The sequence below is a fragment of the Emys orbicularis genome, chromosome 10, assembly GCF_028017835.1.
Source record: "Emys orbicularis isolate rEmyOrb1 chromosome 10, rEmyOrb1.hap1, whole genome shotgun sequence".
NCBI lineage: Eukaryota > Metazoa > Chordata > Testudines > Emydidae > Emys > Emys orbicularis.
Window position 1 is genome coordinate 1,901,706 of NC_088692.1, and position 27,818 is coordinate 1,929,523.

A 27,818-nucleotide genomic window follows, 5' to 3' on the forward strand; every position below is an offset into this window, starting at 1 on the left:
GTGTGTGTGTGTCCCCTGCTCTGGAAATTGTGATGGTTTTGGCAGAAAGTTTGAATATTGAACAATTTTGGGCAAAAGCTGCAGCCTTGGAAGTGTCACTGTGGTGCATCGTGTTCCCATTCTCCTTTAGAGGTCAGGCTGCCTGGTAGGACTGCGTCTCCCAAGATCCACCAAGGTCTCTGTTCTGGGAGAGGGGAGGCAGGCCAGGGAGCTCAGCCCATACAGGGGAACAAAGCACCATTTCCAAATTGAAATGTCCTCTTTCAGACCTGTCTCTCTTCTGCGAAATCCAAAACTTTCCAGAGAAAACAGCCATTTCTCACAACTATCTTCACTGAATTCTCCATTTGCCCTCAAACGCTGTTGTGACAGGAAATTTGTTGACCAGCTCTTGGATTTGATAGTAATGAAGCAGTAGCACTGGAAGTAACAGGTTTGTGAGTAGAGAAAGGGGGTTTCTGCTAGGCCCCTCTAAGCATTCTCACTGGGCCAAGGCAGACTGACTGCTCCTGTTTTCAGGGCAAGCTCAGATTCCCTCTGGGCAGAGTGGGTTTTGGGGGTGGGTGAGTAGAGCATTGGCCCTTTAAAAGACATCAGAGGAAGCTGTCCCCTCCCACCTGTGGGTTAATAACCCAGCTTTCCTGGCTCTGTGGGATGAAAGCAGTGAGATTTTTTTTTTAACTGCAGGTTGATGCTGTCTGACAAGCTGAAGGCCTTGTGCTGGCATTGCTAGCTTCCATGGGCAACAGCTGGTACCATTGCCCCAGGCCGAGCTCCCTCCACCCAGGAGGCTGTGCATGGCTGACCCAGCACTGCCTCCAGCAGCAAGATTGGAACTGTTGTGAGTTACAGAAGATTCCTGTGCATGCAGGGAAATAGGTCTATAGCGCCCCCACAGCTTGAAGGGGCAGCCCCCAGCCCCTGCAGTATTAGGGCTGGGCTGTGCAGGGTTACAGCTAGTCCCAGCACTTAACTTAGGGGATATTTAATATCCATTTCAAGCTCTGAGGAGCACTGTGCCGGGGGAGGCAGCTCCATGTTTTCGACACTGTTAGCTTGGAGGAACGGGAGGTGATGTGTGAGGTAGAGCAGCCCCCTCCCCCCTGGGCAGAACTCCCACAACCTCATCTGTGGCGATAGCAGGAAGGGGCATTGATCGTCTAGAGAGGGCAGTGCCCTACACAGGCTCTTCAGGGATGAGCCTTCATCCTAAAGCATGGTAGAGACCTTGCCCCTGAAGGGCAGAGTTAGGTAGGGAAGAGACAAAACCAGTAACTCAGTTCCCCTGGGGGGAGGGGAGGGGAAAGAATTACTCAGGTTGGCCTCAAATGGGCAGAGGGGCTCCCTGCTGAGGTGCAGCCCTTTCCCCCCCCCAGCAGAGCCCAATACTGCATCTTAACGGGGGAAGATCAAAACCCTCCCTGCAGCTGTTACTGACTCAGAGCATCTGGCACTGGGCTAGGCAGCATTTCTGGGGGATCTGTGACAGGCAGGCGATGGTGAGTTCTTTGAGAGGTATCAGGGCCTAGTCCCACAGCTGAATTGTGGCACTTCTGGAAGCCATGCTATGGGCTACAGGCACAGCAAGCGCCAAAGCCAGGGGGATGTAAGACTAGGAGGGCCCCTGTCCCTTCTAAAACCCACTGTGGGAGGAGGGGACAGATCATGGTCTCTGTCACTCCTGCAACACACCCACAAGAGGTGAGGTGGGGCCTCTTCCTGTTCTTATGGGGACAGACGACAGCAATACAACAGCCACCCCGGTGCCTAGAGGGCGAGAACTACCTCACTTACTGTGCCTGCCCAAGAACTAACTGCAGGGTGCTTGTCTTGACACCCCCCCCCCCCCGGGCTGCTGCAGCATGCAGGGGGAAGGAAGGCAGATGGCCCTTTAACAGCTTTGCTCTGACAAGGCAGGTGTGCACGCAGACTGGATGGGCACTGCAGGCTAGAAGGCTCCTGCAGCTGTGGGGAGAGCACATCACAGAATTAAACAGCAGCCCCTTGGAAGAACTGGGGATTCCTTACAGGCTGTGTTAACAGACCATCTGCAGGTGAGTCCACCCTACCTCCCATGTTAGAGATGGAACGCAGCAGAGTGGGAAATCTTCCTTCTACCCCGTACTTAATAGGGTCTCCCCCATGGGCCAGGCAAAGCCCTTCATCCAGAGTGGGGGCACTGCACGCTAGGTGGGACCCAGAGAGATGCGGGGGGGAGGGGGCTGCAGAGACCAATCTTTAATCAAGTTACGTAATATACAAGAGTTTAATTTGGTGCAGATTAGTTTCAATATTAAAAGGCTGATTGCTCAGAGTCAGCATGTGAGCACATTAAATATCTTACAGTCGCTACGGGAGGGGGAAGGGAGCCCCAGAGCATCACAAACATACAAATAACTTACAGAACTCTGCCCTGCCCATGCTCTGTTCTCCAAAGGAGGCTGCGTCAAGGCCGTGGAACAAGGGCTGGGGGGATTGGACAGTTAGAAAAACTAGATATTCAATAAAAGCAACTTTCTAATGGGTGCTGAGGGGCCAGTGTGGCCATGGCATAAAGACGCACCATTTCCTCAGCAGCGGCCCCTCCTGCGGCCCCAGTGCAGCTGGCAGCAGAGAGGTGGCCCAGCTGGTGGGAGGTTACAGTTTGACTGGAGGGTGTTGCAGAGGCCCCTCCGGCCGAGGCCGTAACAGTTTGGCACAGACGCTGAGTCCATTACAGCTGGGTTCTAAGCGGAGAGCTTCGTACGGGCCGAGCCAGACTTGGAGCTGAGCAGCTTCTCGACCATGGTGCGGGCGTAGCGTAGCCGGCTGGCCAGCTCCTTGCAACAGCCGTGCTCCTCGATCAGGCTCAGCTTGTACGTGCGGAAGTCCCGTTTCTCATCGATGTAGGTGACCGCCGCCATCAAGGGGCACAGGATGATTTTAGTGTGGTCCTACAGAGAGAACGCATAGAGCTTGAGAGGTCCCTCGGCAGGCTGAGCCCACTGGTTCACAGCTAGCCATGGGGGTCCTCAAGCCATCCTAGGTGAACCGTTCCTCAGCAGCACATCCCATGTGCACCCCAGTTAGAAACACCTCGCCTGTCTCTGCTGCCATGGAGAAGCAGGACCAGGAAAGCACCTACTGCATTTCGTTCTTTTAAAGGATTTCAGCAAGTGACAACAGAAAAGGGAGCCAGCACCACGTGGCCAGCCAGATCTGCACAGGCTCCCTGGCAAACAGCAGCACTAAGGATTAATAAGGCACAATAGCCTTCATTAGTGAGCAGTGCTAGTGAGTCTGGGTGGCTCAGGTATTGAGAAAATGGACTACGGGGCCTTCCAGTCCTGGGTCAGCTAGTCTGAAATCTGTCCTAAGTTGTGACCACCTGATATCACCATCTTCTGCGTGTGACAAGGCCCCCAAAGTGGTTGGTGAGCTGCTGCCACCGGAGGTTTTGCTCCTGCTACCATGCGAGCAGCTCTCACCTGGAAGAAGTTGATCTGCACGGTGCCGTTGCTCAGGTGCAGGATGATGGCGCTGCGAGTCCGGAACCAGGTGCGGAGGTAGGGGAGGCGTGCCAGCTCATCCCCCTCCCGGGGCGTGATGTTGGCTCCAGCCTTTAGCAGGTGCTCACTCATGTAGTTCCGGAAGTATTTCAGTAGTGTTATCTATAGAGACAGCTACATGGGTTAGCAGGACGAAGGAGGCTGTGTGGGGAAGATCATACTTCCAAGGCAGTGTCTGCTTCCATAGCTGCATGGCCCAAGTGGGCCGATCAGCATTAGTTCCATTGCCCTCAGCAGTGAAACCTTGGGACGAGGCAGTGACCCAAGAGACGAAATCAGGACTTGCATCCTGACGTCAACCTGCCAGGTTATTGTAAGATGTGAACAAACCAGAACAGCGTGCTTGGACAATGAACCTAGATTGGTGGTTATACCTGGCCTCACTTCATGGGTTTATTCTTTAGTCCAGGTTGTTTCCAGCATTGCAGAGAACTATTGTTAATGTTTCTGTGAAACTGCATTCACGCTGGGTTTTTACAAAGTGGAAACTGAACCTGAACTGCTGCTAGTGCTCTCTTGGGGGGGAAGCAAAGACGTAACCTCTCTAGCCAGACCCTAGATATGTTGATTATGTTTTGTCTGCTTAGATAGCCGTTCAGACCCACAGTGTGGCAGGGGAAGGAGGAGGACACAGCTCCTAGCTGCTGTTAAATTTGCATCTCCAGATGTTAAATTTGCATCTCCAGAGTGACTGACCTTCTTAGTTAACGTAGAGGGGTAGGATCTCACAGTGAAGTAGGACTCGGTGCTGTTTTGCTCAATGTACTGTAGGCTGTCCCCGTCGTTGTACATAATGAGACGGGTGGAGTCATTGAAGAGAACCCCAACGCTGTTATCACACAGCTGGTAGCCTGGTTAGAGAAGGGAACACGTTAGATCTCCGAACACTGAATGTCTCCAGGCTTGGGATGCTATAAGCTGTAAGGGTGCCTTAGCAGAAGCCCCCCACTCTGGCTTACCCTGGTGCCTCTCAGCTCTCTAGAGCAGGGCCTCTCAACCTTTCCAGATTGCTGTACCCCTTTCAGGAGTCTGATTTGTCTTGCGTACCCCAAGTTTCATCTCACTTAAAAAGTACTTGCTTACAAAATCAGACATAAGAGTACAAAAGTGTCACTGCACACTATTGCTGACTCATTTTTACCATACAAATTATAAAATAAATCAATTGGAATATAAATATTGTACTTGCATTTCAGTGTATAATATATAGAACAGTATAAACAAGTCTGTATGAAATTTTAGTTTGTACTGACTTCACTAGTGCTTTTTATTTGCCTAGTTTTACAACAGGCTACATATTTAGATGAGTTGATGTACCCCTTGGAAAAACTTTGCATACCCCTGATTGAGAACCACTGGTCTAGAGCTCCTGTTCTCAAAGGACTATGTGGGGAAACCTCCCCTGCAAGAGTTAGTCATTTAACAAACGAATGCAGTGAGCTTCCCTCTTCATTGTACTGCCCTCCTCAGAATGCCAATGCTGTCTCAGCTGGCCTCATTGGTCAGCATCTTCACACCACCCACCCCACCCAGCCATGTGGTCGCTGGGGCATAAAGTGTTCAGTGCCTGCCAGGATGAGGATCTGAAATCCTATGCTCTTTAGACTGTAAGGGGTTGCCGCAGGATGTTCATGGTTCCTTCGATCAGCTGAGTATTTTGTGCTGCTCTCAGGGATGGCAACATCTGAGGCACTGCACATTAACTGGTTAACAGGGTATAAGAACCAGCTACATCAGATGGATGATTTGCACCCTGGGCCTTTGGATCTCACCCCCCCCCCGGGAAGTTGGGGGAAGCAGCTGAAGTGAACTCGGCTGCTGGCAATGCCAAGACGCTCCCTACCTAATCCATACTTGTCCGAGTAGTCCACCCATTTGCTAACCCAGAAGATGGGTATGCAAGCAGGATCCTCAGCCTCCTCTGCAACAGAAATGGAGTTTGTTAAATAATGTTTGTAAAGCAACATGTGACACCCTCAGCTGACTTGCTGGGTGCAAGGGGGAGCCAGGGGAGGGGCGAGGAGCTCCTCCACCAACCCTCCGCTTGGGAGATTTTAATCCAAGCGCCTCGTAGCACTTGTAGGCTCTGAGGTCAAAAAGCAGCATGTCCGATAGCAAGGCAGGCTGTGCAGGGATCCTGCTATCTGTCAGCCCATACCCGTAGCTCACCTTGTCTCACTACTGCCCTCTCCGAGGGTTTCGCTGCATTGGCCATGCTCAGCTGCTGTAACATGTCAGCTAGGTGGCAGTCGACAGGCTCGCCCAGCTCCCGCAGTGGTGCTTCGTCTTCCTTTTCATGGGCTTTATCTAAGGCAGGGCTGTCCAGGCCTGAGCCAGAGGAGAAGAGCAGCGCGACAGCTGTGTTAGTAGCATGAAGGCTAAAGCTGGCAGACGGTTTCAGGAGAAGTTAGATTTACCTTCCAACCCAGCTATAGCAGTTTGCAGGACCCCCCACAGGGCTGAAAGCAGACACCCACCTCTGCAATGGACAGTTCTGCCAGCCTCACCCTGCTGATGAGCAGCCTGCTCCATCGGAGCAGCATTACCCCAACTAACACTGACGACCGTGTCAGCGTCCATACCTCATGGGAGGAGATGGTCTTACCCTGCTTGGGATACTAGCCACTTCCTCTAGTGGGCAGAGGTAGGAAGGAAGAGAATGGAGTTAAGAGCTGCCAGGGGGCACCATCTTCCCTTAGGGCATTAGCCTCCTGTGTGGTGGCAGGACCCCTAGAGAATTAAACTGGCATAAGGCCTCAGCTTGGGTCGGGCGTTCCCAAGTTATTGCCAAATGGGAAGAAGAGGATCCAGTTCTGCAGCGGCTGCCCCAGTGAGCTGCCATCCTCCCTCACTGGCACTGCCCCGAGCACAACAGAGAAGAGGCCCGACGTGTCCTGGGTCCCGGGGCCAGGATGCTCTATTCGCAGTACGTTTCAGATATCCTTCTCTCCATGCTGTGGGGGAATCTGTAAGAAGAGCAGTGACTGCTCCTGGAAGGGGCAGCACTGGATTTCCAGGACAGCATCACCACATGAGCTCACTAGGCATAACCGTATGTCAGAGCGCCAAGCAGGGTTTTCATCTGTAATTTACTTTCAACCCCAGTCTTCTCCGCCTCCCCACTGTAACCCAGTGCTCTCTTGTAATTGCCACACACCGTGAAAACCTACAATCCCACCCCCTCCCCAAATCTTACCTTTGTTGAGAGCGGTAAGAGGTTTCCGTCCACTCGGGTCAAATCCACCGGGGGCAATTGAAAACCTAGGCGGGATGGTTAGACAGGTGGTGGGCAACCGGGTGGGGATGTAACCTGATGTGAAGAACTCATCATTCAACAGTTCGTCAATAGTAGGGCGGGTGGCAGGGTCAGATCTCAGCATCTTCTGGATGAGATTAGCAGCTACGGGGTTGATGTGCTGAAAGAGGGGACAGGCAGGGTTCATGAGTGAGGGCCAGGGGATAAGCACAACCTAGCACTGGTGTGCACAATGGATAGGTCAGCCCCACAACTAGAGAAGCTCTCCTGCTCCAAGCAGAGGGTGTGCATGGTTGCGGGGGGAGGAAGACTGGGACTCAGGCCTGGAGGAGCTGAGGAGGATTAGAGTTCTAAATGGCTCTCAGTGAGAAAGCTTCTGGTGCAAGTACAATGATTGCAGAAGGGCCTGACAGGCAGCAGGCAGGGATGGTTTGATACCCAGACCAGTTCTCCTCTGTGGCTGGACTCAGAATTTGAAGGAGTCCAATGGTAGGAAGGGAGTTCGAGCCACTTACATGCCCACGATATCACCCAACAAAATATTGTAATGCATCTCCGTGCCAGTTTGGGGGGCTAGCTCCCCCTCCCTTCCCCTGGGAAGTTGGCCTTTCAAGTTAACACCAATGTATCTCCTTGCCGGGTGTCTCCTCATCTGTACTCAGGATGCTGAAAGCCATTTCCATGGTTATGAGCAGGCACCAGAAAAGCAATTTGGCTTCTGCACAGCTCCATGATATCGGCTCTTTCACTAAGGTGACAAAGATCGTCCAGGAGGACAAACGCTCCCCTCTGCAACAGGCTCCTTACCTTGGGGATGTTATACTCGTTCTTCTTAATTCGGATGTATGTTTCTTTTAGACAAGAGGTTTCAAAGGGTGGCTTCCCTACCAGGAGAGTGTACCTGTATATTTAAGATATATAAAAGCCTGTCACAAGAAGACCGCAAGATTTCCACGAGGTGTCTTTCGCAGCGGGGGGAATCACCACACACCCAGGAGATGAAGGGCAGAAGACAATTGAATTTGAAATGCCAGTTCGATTTCCAGTTCCCTGCTCCCTAAGGGAGGAGATTGGAACCTGGTACCCTCTGGAGAGAGTTCCAGCTAGAAGGTGGCACTTGGGACTTTAAAGAGAGAAGCTTCAAAATAACCTGCCCTACAACAGGAAGTTAGCCTGCAAATGCAGTGGGTGCACACACAACAGCTGGCAGGTCAAGGTAAGCAGAAAAATTGCAGTGATGGTCAGATCTGAGGAATTTTCTGGAGATAGTCAAATCCCAGTTACAAAGCAAACGAGCCATGAAGGAAGCGGAGAATCATTACCCAGCTCCACCCCTTGATTACTACCTTTATGGGAGTAGTCCTGCTAGGGCAGACGAATTTTCAAACAGTTAATTTTAAATTGTAACATTTAAGACCCAGTCCGTACAGAGATTTGAACCACGTTAGCAGCATTGTAGCTAGAGAACAGCACACAGCTGGGTCTCAGGGTAGTTAGAGCCTCAGGCCCGGTCTACGTGTAAAAATCTGATCAACCTAGCTACGTCGCTCAGGGCTGTGAAAAATGCCATGCCCAAGTGCTGTGGTTTAGACACAACTAGGTCAATGGAAGGCTTCTTCCCTAGACGTAGCTAATGCACTCTCCTCCGAGAGGTGGATTAACTCCATCGACGGAAAAACCCTTCAGTCGATGTAGAAAGCATCTGCACTGTAACACCACAGCGGCTCTGCTGCAATGCCATAGCTGGTGTCGCATAGACGTACCCTTAGTCTGCACTTAACCAGGTCCTGGCTTGGAATTGGTCATCTTTGTTTTATAGTGTCTCCTTTAAGAAAAAGGCTCCTTACAATCTAAGATTAACTTGAAACCTGGAACCGATCGCAGTCTAGTTCACTGAGCTGGCTCATCTCGGCAGCCTTAAGCCCATTACATGCTGAAGGCCAAAGTTTAAGGGCACACAAACAAAAAGTGAAGATTTGTCATAAAACTTACATAATGCAGCCGATGGACCAAATGTCCACTTCAAAGCTGTGTCCCTTCTTGCCCAGCACTTCAGGAGCTATATAGTTTGGCGTCCCACAGAGGGTCTTCTTACGCTCACCATCATATTCTACTTTGGTTGCCAAGCCAAAGTCACCTTGAAAGAATGTGTGTGTCGGTCAGGGTTACGCACCAGGCAGACAAGACTTGTTTCCTTAGCTCAACGGTTGACAGTCAGTGGTCACAGACCTTGCTGCTGAGCCACAAGTGGCAGAATTATAGGCAACATCCTCCAAATATTGAGTCTTAAACAGCCTGAGAGAGGCTGGTTTCAGGGTAGCCCGCCCAGAAAGGGGGAAGTATTCTGGCATAAGTTAAGAAGCTATCATGTGGTTTTGTGGTAGAAGAGCATCCTGCTCTCTCTGCTGTCCTTTCTAGGAGCACTCAATGGAGAGCATCCCAAGAAATCTTTGCAGCAAGAGACTAAGGGAAGGGGTCCCTGGGCTGTGACAGATTCCTGGACATGCTTCTCCCCTCCCCAGGCAGGTGGATAGGGATGTGCCCTGCAGGTGTCCATACCTATTTTCACCTCCATGTCATCGTTGAGGAAGAGGTTGCCCAGCTTGAGGTCCCTGTGAATGACCCGGTTGCCGTGCAGATACTGGCAGCCCAGGATTGTTTGCCGCAGGTAGTACCGCGCTTCGGGCTCTGTCAATGCTTTCCTCCGCTTATGCAGCTCCAACAGGGACTGGGGGCCAGGAGAGAGGCAGGAACATGAGCACCCCCTGAGAGCCAGTTAGCGGCCCTCTCCCACCCCATCCCATTTGTGTCCCAGGTGAGACATCCCAACCCACCCTCCTGAAAACCAGGTATCCTCAGCCGCGCTTATCCAGACCCCGGGCCAGGCCCTACCCATCCTGCCTCCCTCATCGTTCTACCCCCTGGTGCCTCGACTGGGGACTCTGCCCCGCGGGCATCAGCCCGCCCTAGCTCCGCTGAGAGGAGAGTTGCCATGGGGAGGTTTAGGAGGGTCCCTCCCCGCGCCCTGCTGCTCCGCGCTGCTGGCCCTTTAAGGCGCTTAGAACGCTCAGACATGGTGGAACGCAGAGACAGTTTCAGGGTTCCGGCAGTGGCACCGCCCCCACCCCCCGTGGAACGTGGTCCCCTGCCTTGGCCCCGCACCCTCAGCCCGGCCCCGCTGGGGCCACGGTAACAGCGGGCATCCCAACCACCCGCGGGGCAAACCGAGAGCGGCTCAGCAGCGATCCAACGTCCCCCCCCCGACCCAGCCGGGCGCTCGCGGAGTCGGGCCCCCCCCCAAGCGCGTTCTCCCCGGGACCCCCCCTCACCCTCCGGCGGCAGAGCTCCAGCACCACGAAGACGAAGTCGCTGTCCTCGAAGAAGCCCTGGAAGCCGACCACGTGGCGGTGCGCCAGGCTGCGGTGGATGGAGATCTCCATGGACATCTTCTCCTTCTGGTGCGGCTTCACCAGCAGCGACTTGGGCACGATCTTGCCCGCGAACACCTCCTGGCTCTCCAGCTCCGTGATCTCGTAGCACTTGGCGAAGCCGCCCTTGCCCAGGAAGCGCCCGCGCATGTAGCTCCGGCGGGTGCGCGGATCCACCAGCACCTTGGGGATCTCCTTGGCCGCCGCCCCGACCCCAGCGCCGGCCCCGGCCCCAGCCGCCTTCCCGGGCTCCGCCGCGCCCGCCGGCTTCACCCCCTTCCCGGCCACCGCGCTCATGATCCTGCCCCTGCCCGCGGCTCCCGATCCCTGCCCGGCTCCCCGCGCGGCTCCTGCCCGGCCCTGCGCTGACCTCGCCCCGCTGCTCCGGGCCCCGCTCTCGCCGCCGGCCGCTCTGACACTGTAACAATTTCAAACCTCGAGCCGGAGCGTTACAAGCCCCCAGCGCGCTCCCCATTGGTTGCTAGGATTTAAAATCCAAGCCGCCCGCCGCTAGGCACCATGGGAACGCCCCCTCCCGCCCGGTTTAAAGGGACAGGCGCGCCCGCTGCGCCGCGAGCAAGGAGCCGCTTCCAGAACGCCCGGTCTCGCCCTGCCACCTCGTCCCCGCAGGAAGCAGCTCTCCTGCCCCCAGCTGTGATCCAGCTACCCCCAGATGTGCCGCTATAGCCCCAGCCACCCTCCCCCCAGATGTGCAGCTGTGATCCAGCCAGCCCCCCAGATGTGCCGCTATAGCCCGACACCCTCCCCCAAGACGTGCAGCTCTAGCCCCAGCCACCCTCCCCCCAGATGTGAAGCTGTGATCCAGCCACCCCCCCAGATGTGCCGCTATAGCCCCAGCCCCCCCCCAACTGTGCAGCTGCTGTGATCCAGCCACCTGTCCCAGATGTGCCACTGTAGCCCCAGCCACGCACCCCCAGATGTGCCGCTCCAGCCCCAGCCACCCTCTCCCAGATGCAAAGCTATGAGAGCAGCCTTCCCTTCCCTTCTCCCCTCGCACTTTCCCAGCTTCCCTCTAGAGTGTTGCAGTCGCCTAGGCACAGGCTTTGGGCTCACTGAGGATGTGCTTCCTGGAGAGTAGGAGCTAGTCTCTCCCCTGACCTCTCCGTGAGGCACTTTTGCGGTGGAGGGAGGAGCACACATTTTCTCTTTCAGTCATAGGCTCCTCAAGCTTTCCAGACCGTACAGGGGAACAGACATCTCTCAGTAAATAGGTTCCTTAACTTTTATTATTTCCCTTTGCCTACTGAACTTATCAGGACCTTGCTACTTAGGGACCATTGACAAGCCCCCTGCACTGGAGGAAATTTTCTCTAAGAGGGAGGAGGGCAATTCAAATATAGATTCTAACTGGGGGGGGGGGGGGGGAAGAGATGAAATGCTACCTTGGTAAATAGCCATTTAACTAATGTGGTCTAGGCTCTGCTGGAAATTGACTGTTCCACAGCTCAGCCCTGGCTCCAAGTACATTTATGGTGGGTACTTTTGTTTTTGATGATCATAATGTATCTCACACACACAATGATAAGGCTATGAAACAAACCCAGGAATAATATTGCAGTGTAAGCAATCACTTCTTTAGGCACCTCAATCTGCAGCTGGGTGTTTAACTATAGGCACAGTTTTGAAAATGGCCTTATTGCAAAGTCTTAGTATATGTGAATTCAGCAAATTACTCACAAATGATTTCTTGATGCAGCATGTCCTCTCCCCCCCCCCTTATTTAAAGTATGAGGTATTGGCAGCTGTTGAAGGTGGGGTACTGGATTTGATGGATGAAATAATCTGATCTAGTGCAGCAAAATCTATTAATTTCCTCAAAAAGAACAGGAGTACTTGTGGCACCTTAGAGACTAAAATTTATTTGAGCATAAGCTTTCATGGGCTACAGCCCACTTCTTCGGATGCATAGAATGGAACGTATAGTAAGAAGATCTATATACATACAGAGAACATGAAAAGGTGGAAGTAGTCATACCAACTATAAGAGGCTAATTAAGATGAGCTATTATCAGCAGAAGGGGGGGGGAACCAACCAACTTTTGTAGTGCTAAGGTGCCACAAGGAGTCCTGTTCTTTTTGCAGATACAGACTAACATGGCTGCTACTCTGAAACCTATTAATTTCCTGTTTATTTGACAGTTAGCATTAAAGACACAAATGTTAATCAAATGGATTGAATTCACATTTAATAAACACCAGTAAATTCATTAAAAGATGGAAGTCTAAGTCTTCATTTGTGCAAGTTAAGCATGCAAACTTTCTTTCCAGTAAGATGGATGTGAACATAAGTTTGCTTGCTCAGTCTCCATATAGAGAGTTGTTTTTATCTTGCATCAGTTTGTGCAGTTAGCAGACGCCTTTCCCCCATAAGAAAGGCATTTGGGATAGAATGGCACCAAAGGGAAATTAAACAAGTTCTTAACCAAACACCCTATATGCAACCCTCTTCCAAACAGAGATTTTATCCCGAGCTAGAGTTGCCGGGACGTCACCTCTGTGGAAGATGTTCACAGAACTATAGTGACAGACAGCCATCTAAAACAGATAGGAACAATCTGCTTCAAGAAGGTCAGACTCACCCTTCAGTGTGGCATGAGCTCTGAATAAGGATCCATGTAACAGTAAGCGCTCTGCTGTTGCTGCGGCTGGCGCCCAGGTTAAGGTGACCAGATAGCAAGTGTGAAAAATCGGGACAGGGGGTGGGGGGCAATAGGAGCCCATATTAAAAAAGCGCCCCAAATATCAGGACTGTCCCTATAAAAATCGGGACATCTGGTCACCCTAGCTCAGGCAGAGGAGTGGGTACTAATTGGTAGTGGAGTTTGGATTATGAGGCAGTTTTACATTCCTAAAATCTTGGACCTGGAATCATGAATTAGAGCTCGTACAACTTAAAACTGGAGGCAGCAGCTACTACAGCATGTGAAGAGTACAGGAAGCAGGGAGCTAGAGAACAGAACTCTGCGGGCCCTTGCTAACAGGGCTCTGCCTACCCCAGTTGGCGACAGCTTTAAAGGACCAAGGCACTGGAGACACGCGGACTCGTTCCACAGTGATTTATTACAGGAAGCCAAAGATGTCATGTAACAAAGAAACAAGTAGCTTAACATATGCACATTACAGTGCAATTCCTGGAGCAGTGTTTTGGTGGGGGCAGCGTTCTACAATATGGCCCCTGCCCCCCCCCCCCCTTCATTTCCTCACCTTTTCACACTCCCCCACCACAGCTGGCTAGATTTCTAGGCAGCTGCTAGTCCAGCATGAGGGTGTCCTAGGGAGCGGTGCCAACCAAGGCTGCCATCTCCTGTGAGCCATGGCAGGCAGCAAGGGCTAGAGCGACCCGGCCCCCGATTTCAGCACTCCCTTTTCTTTCAGTGAAGGGTCCCTGCCTGAACCCTGCTCAGGGCTGCTCCCCTGGAGTAAGAGGTGCCAGAGGCCGAGGCACCTTCATTCCGTCCTTGTGTCTCCTTCAGTCTGACTCAGGAGACGCAGCGCTCTGGGAGCAGCAGCAGCAACACACATTTGACCTCTCAGCCAGAGGAGCTTCCTGACCAGGGCTGCCCCCTCTGCAGTGCGTCGTTTGTGTCAGGGCTGAGCCCAGCCAGCCCCTCTGGGCCAGGCAGTTCAGAGCCCCTGGCCGGCCCCTCTGGGCTTGCGGCATCGGTTAGGAGTGTAAACAAGTGGCATGAGCCCCAGCAGCTCCTTCACGACACATTAAGAAACTCAGCTGCCCTCAGCAGACATAAGAGGTGACCCAGGGGAACCAAGTCAGGCCCCTGGAAGCTGCAGCCTGTGCAGGGAAGGGATTTTGACCCAGCTCTGGTTTAAGGAGCCTTGTAACCTCAGTGTCCGAGAAGGTCAGGCTTTGGCAGAGTGAGACCCGGCCTGCAGTGGGGTGTGAGTGCTCATCGGGGACGGGGACTGGGAGACACCCCCCATCAGCATCCCCAGAGGTCAGGTACAAGCTCACTGGAGGCAGGGAGCTGCCTTTGAGGCTTCCCCTGCCCTCAGAACCCAGCAAAGGGGAGAGAGGAAGCCACAGCCCCACTCTCGTTGCTGGGCTCTGCCACCTTGCTCCCGAAGCTCTCCGGCTCAGCCAAGCTGAGGCTCTCCATGGCCCGAGCCCACTGCCCCGGAGAGCCACCCATGGGCGCAGGCAGGGCACAGGAACACCCTGAGCCTGCTGCTGCAGGCAGGGAGAGGCGAGCAGGGACACCCCTTCTAGCGGGTGCCTGGAGGCAGGGGTACAGGGGGAGCAGAGTCCGCTCCTCCCCCCCCCCCCCCCCGCACTAGGGCAGTGATTCTCAAACCTTTGTACTAATGACCCCTTTCACAGGTTTCAGAGTAGCAGCCCTGTTAGTCTGGATCTGTGAAAAGAACAGGAGTACTTGTGGCACCTTAGTCTCTAAGGTGCCACAAGTACTCCTGTTCCCTTTCACAGAGCAAGCCTCTGAGTGCGACCCCCCCATCAATTAGAAACACTTGTTTATCTATTGAACACCATTATAAATGCTGGAGGCAAAGCGGGGTTTGGGGTGGAGGCTGACACCTCCCGACCCCCAGTTTGAGAACCCTTGCACTAGGGGAACAATCCCGAACTCGCTGCCGGGCGGACCAGGCGCGCCCTGCAGGCAGCCCCGGCCCTCTGCAGCTGCCGGGGGACCCCGCTCCCGCCCGGCCCTCGGGCCCGCTGGCCGCGGCACCCCGGGGTCCGCTCTCAGCCCCGCCGGGCCCTAGCAGACCGCGCAGCTGTGGCTCTTCCCGCTCCGGCGGGGCGGCTCCTTGGAGCAGGTCTGGGGCCGGCGGCGCCGCAGGGCCGGGCTGAGCCGCCCGGGCAGGTTGACCTGGCTCAGCAGCTCCTGGAAGAGGCCGACCACGTTGCGCCCCTGCTTGGCCGACGCCTCCAGGCAGGCGCAGCCCCAGTCCCGCTGCGCGGCGGCGATGCGCGGGTCGGGCTCGCCCGGCGCCAGGTCGCTCTTGTTCCCCACCACCACGATGGGCACCGCGCCCCGCTTGGCTTCCAGGATCTCGTCCCGCAGCCGCTGCACCTCGGCGAAGGAGTCGGGCTCCTGCAGCGAGTAGACCAGGGCGAAGGCGTCGGCGCGGCCGATGCAGAGGCGCCGCATGGCCGGGAAGCTGTAGCTGCCGCTGGTGTCCAGGATCTCCAGGCGGAGGCGCAGCCCGGAGCCCGCCTCCAGCTCCAGCAGGTGCAGCTCCTCCACCGTGCGCCGGTGCCGCGCCTCGAACGTGTCCTGCAGGAAGCGGCGGATCAGCGCCGTCTTGCCCACGCCCGCCGCCCCGAGGAACACGAGGCGCACGCGGGCCTCGGGCGCCGGGCACAGCGCCATGCAGCCGCTGCGGGGCGTCCGACTCCTCTCGCCGCCAGACCCCGCTCGGCAGCTGCCGGGAGCCGCCCGCGCCGCCGCTTTATAGCCGCCCGCCCGCTCGGGGCTCCCGCCGGCAGCCAATCCGCCCGCAGGGGGCGGCGCTCGGCTCGGCTAGGCTCGGGCGGGGACAGTCACCGCGGGCCGCCCGGTGGGGCCCGCTCCGGCCCCGCGGGAGGGTCAATGTCAGCGGCTGCCGCGGGGCGGGGCTGGGTGCAAGGAGTGCCGGGGGGGGCACGGGGCAGGACGGGGGCACGGGGCCGCCCCCAGCCCCCGGAGCGGGGCTCTGCCGCGCACCCTGCGGAGTTTGCGGGAGTTTCCTTTCCGACCCCGAACAGCCCCAAGTTGCCTCGGGCTGGTCCCCTCAGAGCTGCTAGGGGGCGCTCCCGGGCCGGGCTGCAGGGCCCCGGGGCCCCTTGCACCGGGCGGGCTCGGGCCGGGCCTGGGCACATTCCCGTATCGCCGGCCTGAGCCCGGAGCCAAGCCGCGCCCAGCCCCGTTGTAACGGAGCTGCCCTGGCACTGCCGGGCCCAGCATGGGGCGCTGGGCTGGGCGTTTCCTGCGGGACACTGGGGGGCCTTTGGCCAACGCCCCGGCTGGCCATAGGTGCTGGAACTAGGGGGGCTGGGGGCGCTGCCGCACCCCCGGCTTGAAGCGGTTTCCATCATATACAGTTTGGTTCATTGGCTCTCAGCACCCCCCACTCTACACATTGTTACAGCCCCCCTGCTCCCAGCACCCCCACGGCCTGGACCTTCACTGCCTGCGGTGGGGGGGGAAGGGGGGTTCCCACTGGCCAGCCCCCACCTGCCTCCACACCACACAGGGGGCCTGTGCTGGTGCTAAGGGAAACTGCACGGGAGATAACTGCGGCCCTCAGCCAACCGGGGAGCAGGGCTGCGGGGAGGGGTCACTGGGGCAATGCCTTGGGGAGCCACTGGACCCAGCCCGGGCGCTGCGAGAAGCCCCCAGGGGCTGCCTGTGGGACCCCCGTGCTGGGTAGGGGAGTGCCCAGCTTGGGTGGGTGGGTACAGGGGAGGGGGCTGCTCTTTGCTGCCCATTCTCCAGGGGAGCTAGGCCATAACTGGGTCTCCGAGCACCCGAACTGTCCACGCCTGTGGGGAGGTGCTGCTAGGGGAGTCTGAGCCTAAAGGGAAGAGAGAGACAGGGGGGTCCCATGCCGCAGGGCAGAGCAGGCCTCTTATCCACCATCTAAGATGCTGGAGGGGGCAGCAGGTCTCAACAGCTGGCCCTGAAGACATCAGGGTTATGGTGCCTCAGAGTCTCCCCAGAAGACAACAGCAGGTAGGGGGAGCGGGGTCTGTTGGGGGCTGGGGTGGTTTTGTGTGTATGGGGGTGCTTAGCGGGAACCTCCATAAGCTGCAGGAAGGGTCTCTGCCCTGACCCAAGCTGGGACCCTCCCATCACTATATGTATTGGGGGGCTCTGTGCACCTTGGGGGGAGGGGAGGTTTCAGTATTGATGTTGGTTTTCCACGTGTTTCTGCAACATGACCTTATTGTGACAATCAAAATATCCTCCTCCTGTAATGATGCAACATCACGATGCACTATGTGGGACAGAACATGGAGGATTTAGGGGACGACTTGTTTGATACCCTCTGTGCCTTCTAGGAGAGCAGATCTTGTAGAACAGCCTGAGGCCCTGATAATTTATATTAATATAACAAACATCCTAATGGTCACTTGAGTGTGCTCAAACCCCTTGTGTATCAGGGCACCACTCCAGCCCCCTGGTGTATTCAGGGAATTTTCCAGTGAAAAGGTTTTCCATGAAGTTGTCAGCTACGCCCAGTGCCGTGTTACTGTTTAACCCTCCCATCTCCCACATCATGGTGGGCATGAACCAGGGGCAGAGGAATGAATCCAGTTGGTCTTTCCCCTTTCCACCTTGGAAACATCTGCAGGGAGTTGAGGAAACAGGGGTGGCTTTGGTGCTCCATTAGGGAATAGGAAGGAGCTTTGGAAGGAAGAGTGAGGGCCTTAGGGGAAGAGAAGAGAGGAGGATGGGAAAGGAAAGAGCAGAACAGAAGGGGGGGAGAGAGAATTGCTGAGGGGAAGAGTAAACAAGGGGAGACTGAAGCAAACCGGACCTTGAAGAAGTAACTGCTCTGATCGTGGACAGCCAGCGTGACCGGCTGTTGGGCACAGTGCCCTGTGAGAACATGTTCGGGGGAAGGTGCTGCCCCCAGACTCCTGACGGGTCCCCACCGTCACCGGCAGAGCTCCGCTGCTTGGGAGTGTGGCACTGCCTAGTCCTACAGCATGGCCCAGCTGACACCACAAATGAGCAGCTTTCATGTGGGGGTCACATACAGATCTGTAAATGCACACGGGCTGCCAGCCATTCTGATACCACATTGCTTTCCTTCCCCAGAACTCGGAGGCTGAGTGAAGTGTGCAACCTGCAGGTGGCTTGGGCTATTTGATCTCACACTTCCCAGGATTATTACTCATCTTCCCAAGAAAAGGCACTGCTGAATGGATTGTGTGTTCCTCCCTTTCTATATTGTTCATCGTATGCTGTATATTGTTCTCCCTGGGAGTGAAACATGACGTCCTAGTGCAGTGAGTTTGCCAGATAACGTATGTGAGGGCATGGCCAGTGGCTTGGCTGAGGTGTGTATTGACTGGCCTTGCTGGGTGTGGTTCTCTTGGGATAGTTTTTTCTGCTTTGCATAAAGTGTTGTGCTTGTAAAGCAATCAGATGTTAATAGCCTGATGGCTGCTATTCCTTCCCTGGAAGATGACATGTCACCCAGTCACATCCTTCCTGCGGTTTAGCCAGGGTTGACTGGCCATGGAGCGTGGGTGTCGCTATAGTGTAGCACAGGGGGCAGTGATCTTCATCTAGGTCCGAGCTGGTGACCTAGAGGTGAAGAACTCTGTATTGGCTTTCCAGTCACCTGAGCCAGACTGGTTGGGACAGGTGACCTAGACAGGAGAGACTCTGTAGCCCGTTTCCAGTCCTTTGAGCTCATCTGGCCTCCTTCATTTTAAATGAGTTTTTTAAAAATACTCCTTTCAGTTCTCATTTAGTTCGACATTAGGAGAAACGCCTGTGGGTGGGTGTGCACACACACACGTGTGTGTATTCAGCTCCAAAGAGCAGCTGGCAGGATGTGCGCGTGCCCACTGGTGTGAGTGTGTCACCGGCTTGGGCCGAGTGCTGTGCCTAGGGTGCAAAGACGGCTTGTCCTGGCCCTGTGAGTGAGCAGTACTGTGTGGGCAGAGGGGCAGCCCTGGGGGCGTTCAGGAAGCCGGCGACAAAACAGCAGCTGCTCTTACAATATTTTGGCTCCTGCAGTGACCCCAGTGCCCCCGACAGCAGGCACTGGGCCCAGCAAGTGGCTGCCTTGGGTGACAGTAGATTGGGCTTTGCATTGTTTAGTAAGTGGGAGGGGCAGCTAGTTTCCAGCTTGCCTAGGGCAGTAGGAGCCCTGTTGCCCTGAGCTAGCCGCTGGCAGCACGGGCACAGAAGGCAGGCAGAGCAGCTGCGCGCCTCATTCAGGATGTTCTCTAGCCTTGGATCGCTCCGTTTCAGGCATTCACCTTTAACCCACTTCCCGAGAGACTCAGTGAACAGATTTAGCACCAGAATATCCCCTTCCCGTTGGTGGTGGGGGAGCCCAATCCATCCTCCCCCCAGGCAGTGGCGGTGGGAAGGGGGCAGCCTTGGAATCTCATGAAGCCCAAGGACCCGGTTCCAATCCGAAAGCTCTGGGTGTGTCCCCTGTATCCTGTCCTGAGCTTCCCCCCCAGCGCGGCTGGATGCGGTGCTGGGCTGCCATCGATCCCTGGTCCACAGCTGCTACTTCCTCTCTTCTGAGCCATGTCAGAAAACCCCAATGCCTTGTGCCCTTGTCTACGCTGCACTCCTGCTGCCCGCAGAGCTGCACGGGAGTTAGGCAAAGAGGAGAAAACTAGTATAGACCCAGCCTTAGACTGCAAGGATCTGGTATTTTTCACTCCGCTGTAAATCAGCCCCTATTCCCACCCCCTGCCACACCTATAAGTATGAGGCTGTTTCAAATATAACATCGCTGTGTTGGAGAGAATTCTTCCCCTGCTGCGCGGCTTTGGGAGGTGAGGTCACTAAAACCACATGCGGAAGGAGCTCAGAGCAGGGAACTGACCAGTAATTAAACACACAGGTGAGTCAGAAGGAAAGGCCAGTCAGCAGCCCCACAGGATCAAATACTCTGGGCTTGTGGAGGCACCTCCAACTCATCACTCGCCTCTGTTCTTTGGGACCGAGGATGTGTCATGAAACAAGACACACGTAATAAACAAGTGCAGAGGAGGGCTTCCTTGACCCCAAGAAGGGAGAGGGTCCTAAGGGGCAGCGTGAGACTCTCTGAGTGTGCTGGGGAGTCGGTATTCCCAAGTGAGGGGCAGGGGTGATAGGACTGAGATAGAGATGCTCTGTGACTGGCTGTATAGGTTCCTGTCTAGGATACGGGAGAATGGATGGTAGAGAGAAGGCTATTTGGGAGCTCCTGTTTATCTCCCCCTCTATCCTATCATACAAGAACAAGGCAGCATGCAAGGAAATTACAAGGCTTCTAATCGAAAATATAGAAAAGGAAATGCTTGTTGTACAGCGTGTGACTAACCCGTGGGGCTTGCTGTTGCAGGATAGGAGTGAGGCAAATAGATTTAGCAGATCTATGTATAGCAATAAGAACAATGGGCTGTATCCTGATCTCACACCAGGGTAAATCCAGAGGGGCTCCATTGACACCAGTGTGAGGGAGATATAAGGATCAGGCCTTTGGGGACCAGGAGCAGTGATGAGTCCAGTAGGACTCAAAGGGGTCACTAAGTCAAAGGTCACGGTTGGAAATGGCATCAAGAGCTTCCCAGCTGCCCCCACCTATCCCTGAACAGCTCTCATTGGCAGGTAGCACAGGAGCAAAGTTTACAGGCTGGGTAAATAGAACTGCTGCTAATAACTATTAAGAGTCCATGTAATAGTTAAGCCCGAGTACAGATCCCAGCTGCACGGTGAACCCAGGACGATGCAGCTCCAGCCCATCCCAGAATGGGGACAGTCGATGGGTTTGCTTCTGACTCTGGCCCATGCAATATCTGTGTCTGAACCCTGCTGCTGTGTATTCCTGGCTGCCTCTTGCAACCACTGGCCCCTGTCTGGCCTCCAGCTGTCTCAGCCACAACCTACAGGATGGGGACGCTTAAAGGTGACTTGCAAAGGAAATTAATTTAAGGACTAGGTGTTTGCCCTTTTTAGCTTTTTTTTTTTTTTTTTTAAATGGGGTGAAAGCTGGAAAAGACCCTTTCCTCCAGGTATTTTTCTGCTCATTTTTTACAGTCGGGATATCCAGAATGTCAAGTCTGGCCTCCCTGGGTTCTGGTGGAGGACTTGTTGGAGATCTAACATGTATATCGGGAGCTCTCCCACTCCTGTAAAGAGTTAACACCTCATCCCTTCGATTAAAGACTCCCTTTCTCCCAAGAGTGTACTAGGCATTGCAGGTAAAGACGTGTAAACAAAAATATTGAAGTCTGGCTGAAACGCTCTCCCCTTCTTGGTAGTTTGGCTTCCAGGCTTTGAGCTTCCAGGGCAGAGGAGACTTGGCTTTCTCATGTAAAAAACAAACAATCATTATTTATTGTTTTACAAACTCCTTCTGGGCCTTCCCTAGTTGCCCATAAATTAAGAGCTCTGAGGTCCACTGAAAGATATTCAGATATTCCCTCACCCACTTTGTCACTCTAATATCCTGGGACCAAGATGGCTACAACAACGCTGTTTATTTTCTGACCTACCCCCATGTTTATGCTCGTCCTGTAGAGAGTGGGACCTTTCGTTTGGTCCCCGTGGGCGTTGCCATTGCACTGGGTCTCTGAGTTCAATAGTTGCCCTGGGGGGTATTTTTTGTTCTAAAGCCCCATCTAGCTCTGTTCGGAGAGTTCCTGTTGCTCGTTCCCCTGTGGACCTGCATGACCAGCCTGCAGGCAGGAAAAGCCTCACCCCTGCTCTCAGGGTGGTTCTGCTGGCAGGGCTTCCTTCAGATGCCCCAGGCTGTCTCACAGCTGCTCTGTTTGCGGTGGGGTTTTCACTGGAAGGAATCTCACTCTCCAGGCTGCCAGCACTCTCTGTTCCTGCTCAAATATTTACCTGCAGAATTAATGAGAAATAGTTTTCATTACTCAGCGTGTGGAGGCGAATGCCAAGGCTGGCCACACAGCAGGAGATTAACTGGTTAATGGCAGGAGGTGGCAAACTGTGGGTCAGGTTGTGTATCCATCCATCAGCCTCAGCAGATGGAGCCCAGTGAACCCCGGCTGGGTCCTGCCACTGCTCCGGGGAGACTTCAGATGATGCCCTCTGCCCTGAGGCTCACACGGCCCCAGCCCAACTCCGGTGGGTCCATCAGCTTCCTCAGAATCTAAATGACACAGCGATGGATTCTATTTTAGCCTCCCTGGTTGGGAAGATCCCGTCCCAACTGTGACCTGGATCCAGGCTGCGAGCCATGATCTCCTCTCTCCCGTGTCAAGTATCTGGTTCTCACAGGTGCGAGTGAGAGGAGAACTGGGGACTGAGTCTACAGACTGACCTATTGGGATGGAAGGTGTTAAGAGCACAGGGAGGCTGCCTGCACGGGTGGGGTGGGGACTCCACGTGGAGGAGTTTGGTGATGGGGGCAGGGTCCTGTAATGGCCAGTGGTCAGACCTGCCGCTTTGTGGGTCTCCAGGCCTAACCCCTGGCAAAGGGGGCACACGGGGCTCTGACCTTGTGAAGCCCACAGGCTGTAGCAGTGGCCATGGAAAGCAATGCAAGCTGTCCTGTACTAAGGTATCACGTTCGGGGGAAGGATGGCTTTTCCATCACCTTTTCCTAGGCCAGTTGCTAAGGCTACACACCAGCGGTTCAGCATTTGGAGCTGGGGAGATGAGAACTGCCATGGCCATCTCAGTGAACTGTTAACTCTGGGCCCTAATGATGACCATTCAGGGGAAGATTTTTCCCAAGGCACAAATAGCTGTCAGGCACCTAGCTGCCCTGGAATTTGATTGGGAGGTAGGTGCCTATCTGCCTTCGGGGCCTTTGAAAATCTTATACTCTTAAATGTCGACATTGTTGATTATTTCCCTGCTGATCTTTAGCAGAAACACCCAGCTACTCTGGGGTTGTGAGCAGAGTTTGAGGAGGGTGCCACTATTTCCCCTCCCACAGGCTGACCCCTGATTTGCTGGGGGCTGTGTGCACACTCCCTGCCTGGCCTGTGTCCTTTACATGCTTGCAGAGGGGGGGTTATATGGAAGGCGTCCAGTTTTGGTCCCCCTGTGATGGGTTGGATCACAGAAACCCTCTTGGGAGCTGCCAGCCGATGTGCCAAGACTACTTCTATTCCTGTTTTCCCTGCCAGCTCAGGACTCCGGTACCCTGTCTTGCTGAGCCAGACACTCCCGTCTGCTCCAACACAGACCCAGGGTCTGAATTACTTGCCCCAAAGCTGCAGGTTTACCTAAAAGCAGCTCACAGAAGTGTGCTTGTCTTTAGCACTCAGATGCCCAACTCCCAATGGGGTCTAAACCCAAATAAATCCATTTTACCCTGTATAAAGCTTATGCAGGGTAAACTCATAAATTGTTCCCCCTCTATAACACTGATAGAGAGAGATGCACAGTTGTTTGCTCCCCCAGGTATTAATACATACTCTGAGTTAATTAAGAAGTAAAAAGTGATTTTATTAAATACAGACAGTAGGATTTAAGTGGTTCCAAGTAGTAACAGACAGAACAAAGTAAGTTACCAAGCAAAATAAAATAAAATGCGCAAATCTATGTCTAATCCAGGGGCCGGCAACCTTTCAGAAGTGGTGTGCCGAGTCTTCATTTAGTCACTCTGATTTAAGGTTTCGTGTGCCAGTCATACATTGTAACGTTTTTCTCTAAGTCTATAATATATAACTAAACTATTGTTGTATGTAAAGTAAATAAGGTTTTTAAAATGTTTAAGAAGCTTTATTTAAAATTAAATTAAAATGCAGAGCCCCCCGGACCAGTGGCCAGGACCCGGGCAATGTGAGTGCCACTGAAAATCAGCTTGCGTGCCGCCTTCGGCACGCGTGCCATAGGTTGCCTACCCCTGGTCTAATCAAACTAAATACAGATAAGATCCTCACCAGTTCCAGAATGCTCCCTTTTACAGACTCATCTCCTTTTAGCCTGCGTCCAGCAATCACTCACACCCCCTATAGTTACTGTCCTTTGTTCCAGTTTCCTTCAAGTATCCTGGGGGGTGGAGGGGCTCCTTCTTTAGCCAGCTGAAGACAAAATGGAGGGGTCTCCCAGGGGTTTAAATAGACTCTCTTGTGGGTGGAGACCCCCTCCTCACCCTGTGTAGAATCCAGTCACAAAATGGAGATTTGGAATCACATGGGTAAGTCACATGCCCATGCATGACGCATGACTCAGGACTTGCAGGTAGCAGCCATTACCCACATGCTACCTTGAACAGCCTCGGGTAGACTTCTTATGTGGATTGGAGTCTTCCAAGCTCTTTTGTCTGTTAAAAGAACAGGAGTACTTGTGGCACCTTAGAGACTAACAAATTTATTAGAGCATAAGCTTTCGTGGGCTACAGCCCACTTCTTCGGATGCATAGAATGGAACATATATACACACACACATACAGAGAGCATGAAAAGGTGGGAGTTGTCTTACTTAATTGGCCTCTCAGATTTGGTAAGAGAAAAAAAAACTTTTGAAGTGATCATCAAGATAGCCCAGCACAGACAGTTTGATAAGAAGTGTGAGAATACTTACATGGGAAGATAGATTCAATGTTTGTAATGGCTCAGCCATTCCCAGTCTCTATTCAAGCCTAAGTTGATTGTATCTAGTTTGCATATCAATTCAAGCTCAGCAGTTTCTCGTTGGAGTCTGTTTTTGAAGCTTTTCTGTTGCAAAATTGCCACCCGCAGGTCTGTCATTGAGTGACCAGACAGGTTAAAGTGTTCTCCTACTGGTTTTTGAATGCTATGATTCCTGATGTCAGATTTGTGTCCATTAATTCTTTTGCATAGAGACTGTCCGGTTTGGCCAATGTACATGGTAGAGGGGCATTGCTGGCACATGATGGCATCTATCACATTGGTAGATGTGCAGGACCTAATCACATCAGCCATGCCATCAGGGTCTTGTTCACCTGCACATCTACCAATGTGATAGATTGCGATCCATGTGTGGGCAGGTCACTGCCTCTCTCTGTGCCTCGCTCACGAATGTCTGCAAGCTGCCGACACTGCTGGGATGGGGCCAGAGGTCAAGAGAGGCCCAGGGATGCTGAGAGACTCTGTTAGAAGAAGCTCTGAGGCCCTGTCTCCTGGAGGCCGGGTGAAAGGGAGTCCAGGGCTGGCACTTTGAGCACTACATAATCTAAACAATGCACAACAGTGGAAGGGGCTGGATTGGCAGCCCTGGGGCCTGACATCTCCTTATGATGCACAAAACAACTGCAGCATGGACAGTGACAGCGCAAGTGACACCCACACACCAGGGTGCCTCAGTGCTGACCTAGAGGCACCCTCAGGTTCCTCGGCCTCTCTGCAGAGATCGCCAGGCAGGGTGGCAGCTGACGGCGCTGTTTGTTTCCAGGGTTTGGGCATCCAGGCCCTACGCAGCCTGATCCCTGGGTCCCCACCCCTGAGCCAGTCCTGTTGTTTTCCAGGTCCCTGGCTGTTTTCATTTCTCAGTAAATCATTCTCTCCTCTGAGGGGGAGAAGAGATAAAAAGACCTGGGGTTTTATTTCCTCCTCAGCTCAGCTTTATTGTCCCTTTTATGACCCCTGGCAGGGCCTGACTGCTGGGCCCCAGCCTGGCTGGTGTTTATAAAGAGCAAGAGTCCGGCTGTTGTGAGCAGGGGTTGGTTGGTTTTTCTCTCCCCCCACCCCCCCTGTATTTACCTTTGGGTGTTGACAGTGGGGGCAGCAGCATCTGGGCCTGCTTTAATTACTGGAGAATGAAACAGCAACAAACATGCCCTCGTGGGGCCGGGGAGGCGGCAGGCTGGACTTTGCCAGGGCAAATCAGGGCTGCGGGTTGAGCAAAACATTGTGGCAGGAGAGTCTGGGGTTGTTTTTAATTAGAGGATAATTAAAGTTCTCCTGAGGCCTTTAGGGCCCATTTCCTGCTGGCTTCATTGCAGGGAGTTGTCTCCCAAGCAGCAGTACCCCTCCCCACACACACACACACACACACACACACACACACAGACACACACTTTGCCTTCTCCCAACTGTGCTGTGCCATGCCAGCTACCTAGGTCGGATCCCTGATTTCTTCCAGGAGGGGGCCGTGAAGTCTTGCTCCCTCTACTGATGACGGAGGGGACTCAGTCTCTTCGAAGGCCTGGCATGCAGACCGGCATCTCAGTAGGTTTTCCAGTTGCTCCTTTATGAGAGATGCCTGCTCTGTCTGGCTCTAACCCCAGTCCCGTTCCCATCCCAGGGGGGGAAGAAGGAAAATGTTCCAACTCTTTCTGTAGCCGTTACACCCCTTTCCCACTGAGGGGAATCTGCCAAACATCCCCACCTGAACTCTCTGCTGCTGTCCTCTTGGGTGCCGCTGGGGACAGAGGCCAGGACCTGCAGAGCTAAAGGCTGTACAGCCCTAGGGTAGTTAACGCACCGAGTCCCTGGGCTGGGAGCAGTCCTAGAGTCGTGTCCTGTGTGTCTGGGGCACAGAGCAGGAGCTGTCACACACACTGCAGAGTGGAGAAAGCTGAACTCTTGCCTAGCGCTTCCCATCCATCCAGCTCAAAGCGTCTAAAGGGGTCAAATGTCGGTATCCTCTGTGTACAGATGGGAAACCGAGGCATGGGGTGAGTCAGGCTCCCAGCCCTGTAATGCACCATAGGCCACTGGGGTGTCTGAGCCTAGGGCCTGTGGAACGTGCAGAGGGCTGTTCTGGCAGATCCTGCAGGTACAGATAATCCCCTGTACCTGGGGCTGCTGGCGGCACCTATCCATATGGATTCCCCTCGGCCCGGAACGAGGGCTCAGGTTTCGCCTCTCACGGCTGGTTCCCTCCCCCTCCATGGGGTTGGAGAGATGGTTTTAAAGCCTCACACTTGGGAGGTGGGGACTGACGGTGCAGCCTTTGCTACATGCCCCCCCTTCCCCAGCCCCTCCATAGGCACCCACTTGCCTTCACCTCCTGAACCCAGATTGTCACAGCCCCTGCTCCCTGCAGCACCAACCGCCTGGTTTTCAGAGGTTCCGAGCACTCGCAGCTCCCATTCATTCAGCTGCAGTTGTGGACACCGAGCACCTCCGCACCTTGGGGCCTGTAACGGGGCCAGTCATCTCCTGAGTACCCCCTCCTGGGGAGAGCTCACTCTGCACCACCTTGCCTCTGTCTTCACTCTTGGGCTGTTCAAAAAAAAAAAAAAAAAAATCAGTCACCCAGGCTTTATCTTGACTGACAATGCCCTCCCTGGGGACTGGTTTAGTAATATAAAAACCTCCAATCCCAGCACAAAGTCCACACACAACAAAGGTTTCTCGTCCTCGTCCTTTGGCGGGTTACTTCTAGTCCCCACCGGACTGTAGTCTCAGTCCTGACGTGCAGGACTCAATGCTAGAGCCCACTCATGCCTAGCAGTCTCTGGTCCCTGAGCATCTGCCCCCTTGTCATGTGCTGCTGAGCTTTATGGGGAGGAAATCGCCTAATCTCTCCCAGGTGTGGCTCCTTCATAATCAGGGCTGGCTGGCCCCAGGCCTTCTAGCCCATAGGGGCAAGCCAGCTTGTTACAGGGCCCTGGTGCATTGGGCTGGAAGCCCCATGCACAGTGGTGCAGAAACCAGGCAGTGCTGCAGCAGCGTGGGAAGGGGGTGTGCTCTAGGGAGGGATTGAAGGAGAGAATTGGGAGAAACGGGGAACTTCAGGGGAGAGAGGTCTGAGATGGACTGAACTGGGGGTGCCTCCTGCCCCATAGGCACCCCCAGTCCAGCCCCTCTCAGGCATAACTCCCATGAGGTTCCCCCCTTCTGCCCCATTTCTCAGCACATGCCAAGAGACAGTGCTCAGGAGACAGTAAATGCGCCTGCCTGCCTGCAGCCTGTTCCCCCCACGTTTGTGCAGCAGGATGAGTTGCTTTGCCCGTAAGTAAGATCCTGAATTTGAA

General features: G+C 54.2%; 2 protein-coding genes across 2 annotated transcripts; both read right to left on the minus strand.

Moving 5' to 3' along the window:
* Positions 1-2,726: 2,726 nt before the first annotated feature.
* On the minus strand, positions 2,727-10,529 carry PLK1 (polo like kinase 1). Its single transcript, XM_065412151.1, has 10 exons — positions 10,134-10,529; positions 9,364-9,532; positions 8,797-8,941; positions 7,612-7,705; positions 6,745-6,964; positions 5,718-5,876; positions 5,392-5,469; positions 4,245-4,399; positions 3,468-3,650; positions 2,727-2,933 (listed from the first exon to the last, which is right to left on the minus strand). Exons 1-10 carry the CDS (start codon positions 10,527-10,529, stop codon positions 2,727-2,729), a joined length of 1,806 nt encoding a protein of 601 aa, XP_065268223.1.
* A 4,457-nt stretch (positions 10,530-14,986) lies between these two features.
* Positions 14,987-15,601, minus strand: LOC135885009 (ras-related protein Rap-2c-like). The gene has a single exon (XM_065412641.1). It carries the CDS (start codon positions 15,599-15,601, stop codon positions 14,987-14,989), a length of 615 nt encoding a protein of 204 aa, XP_065268713.1.
* Between the last annotated feature and the right edge of the window lie 12,217 nt (positions 15,602-27,818).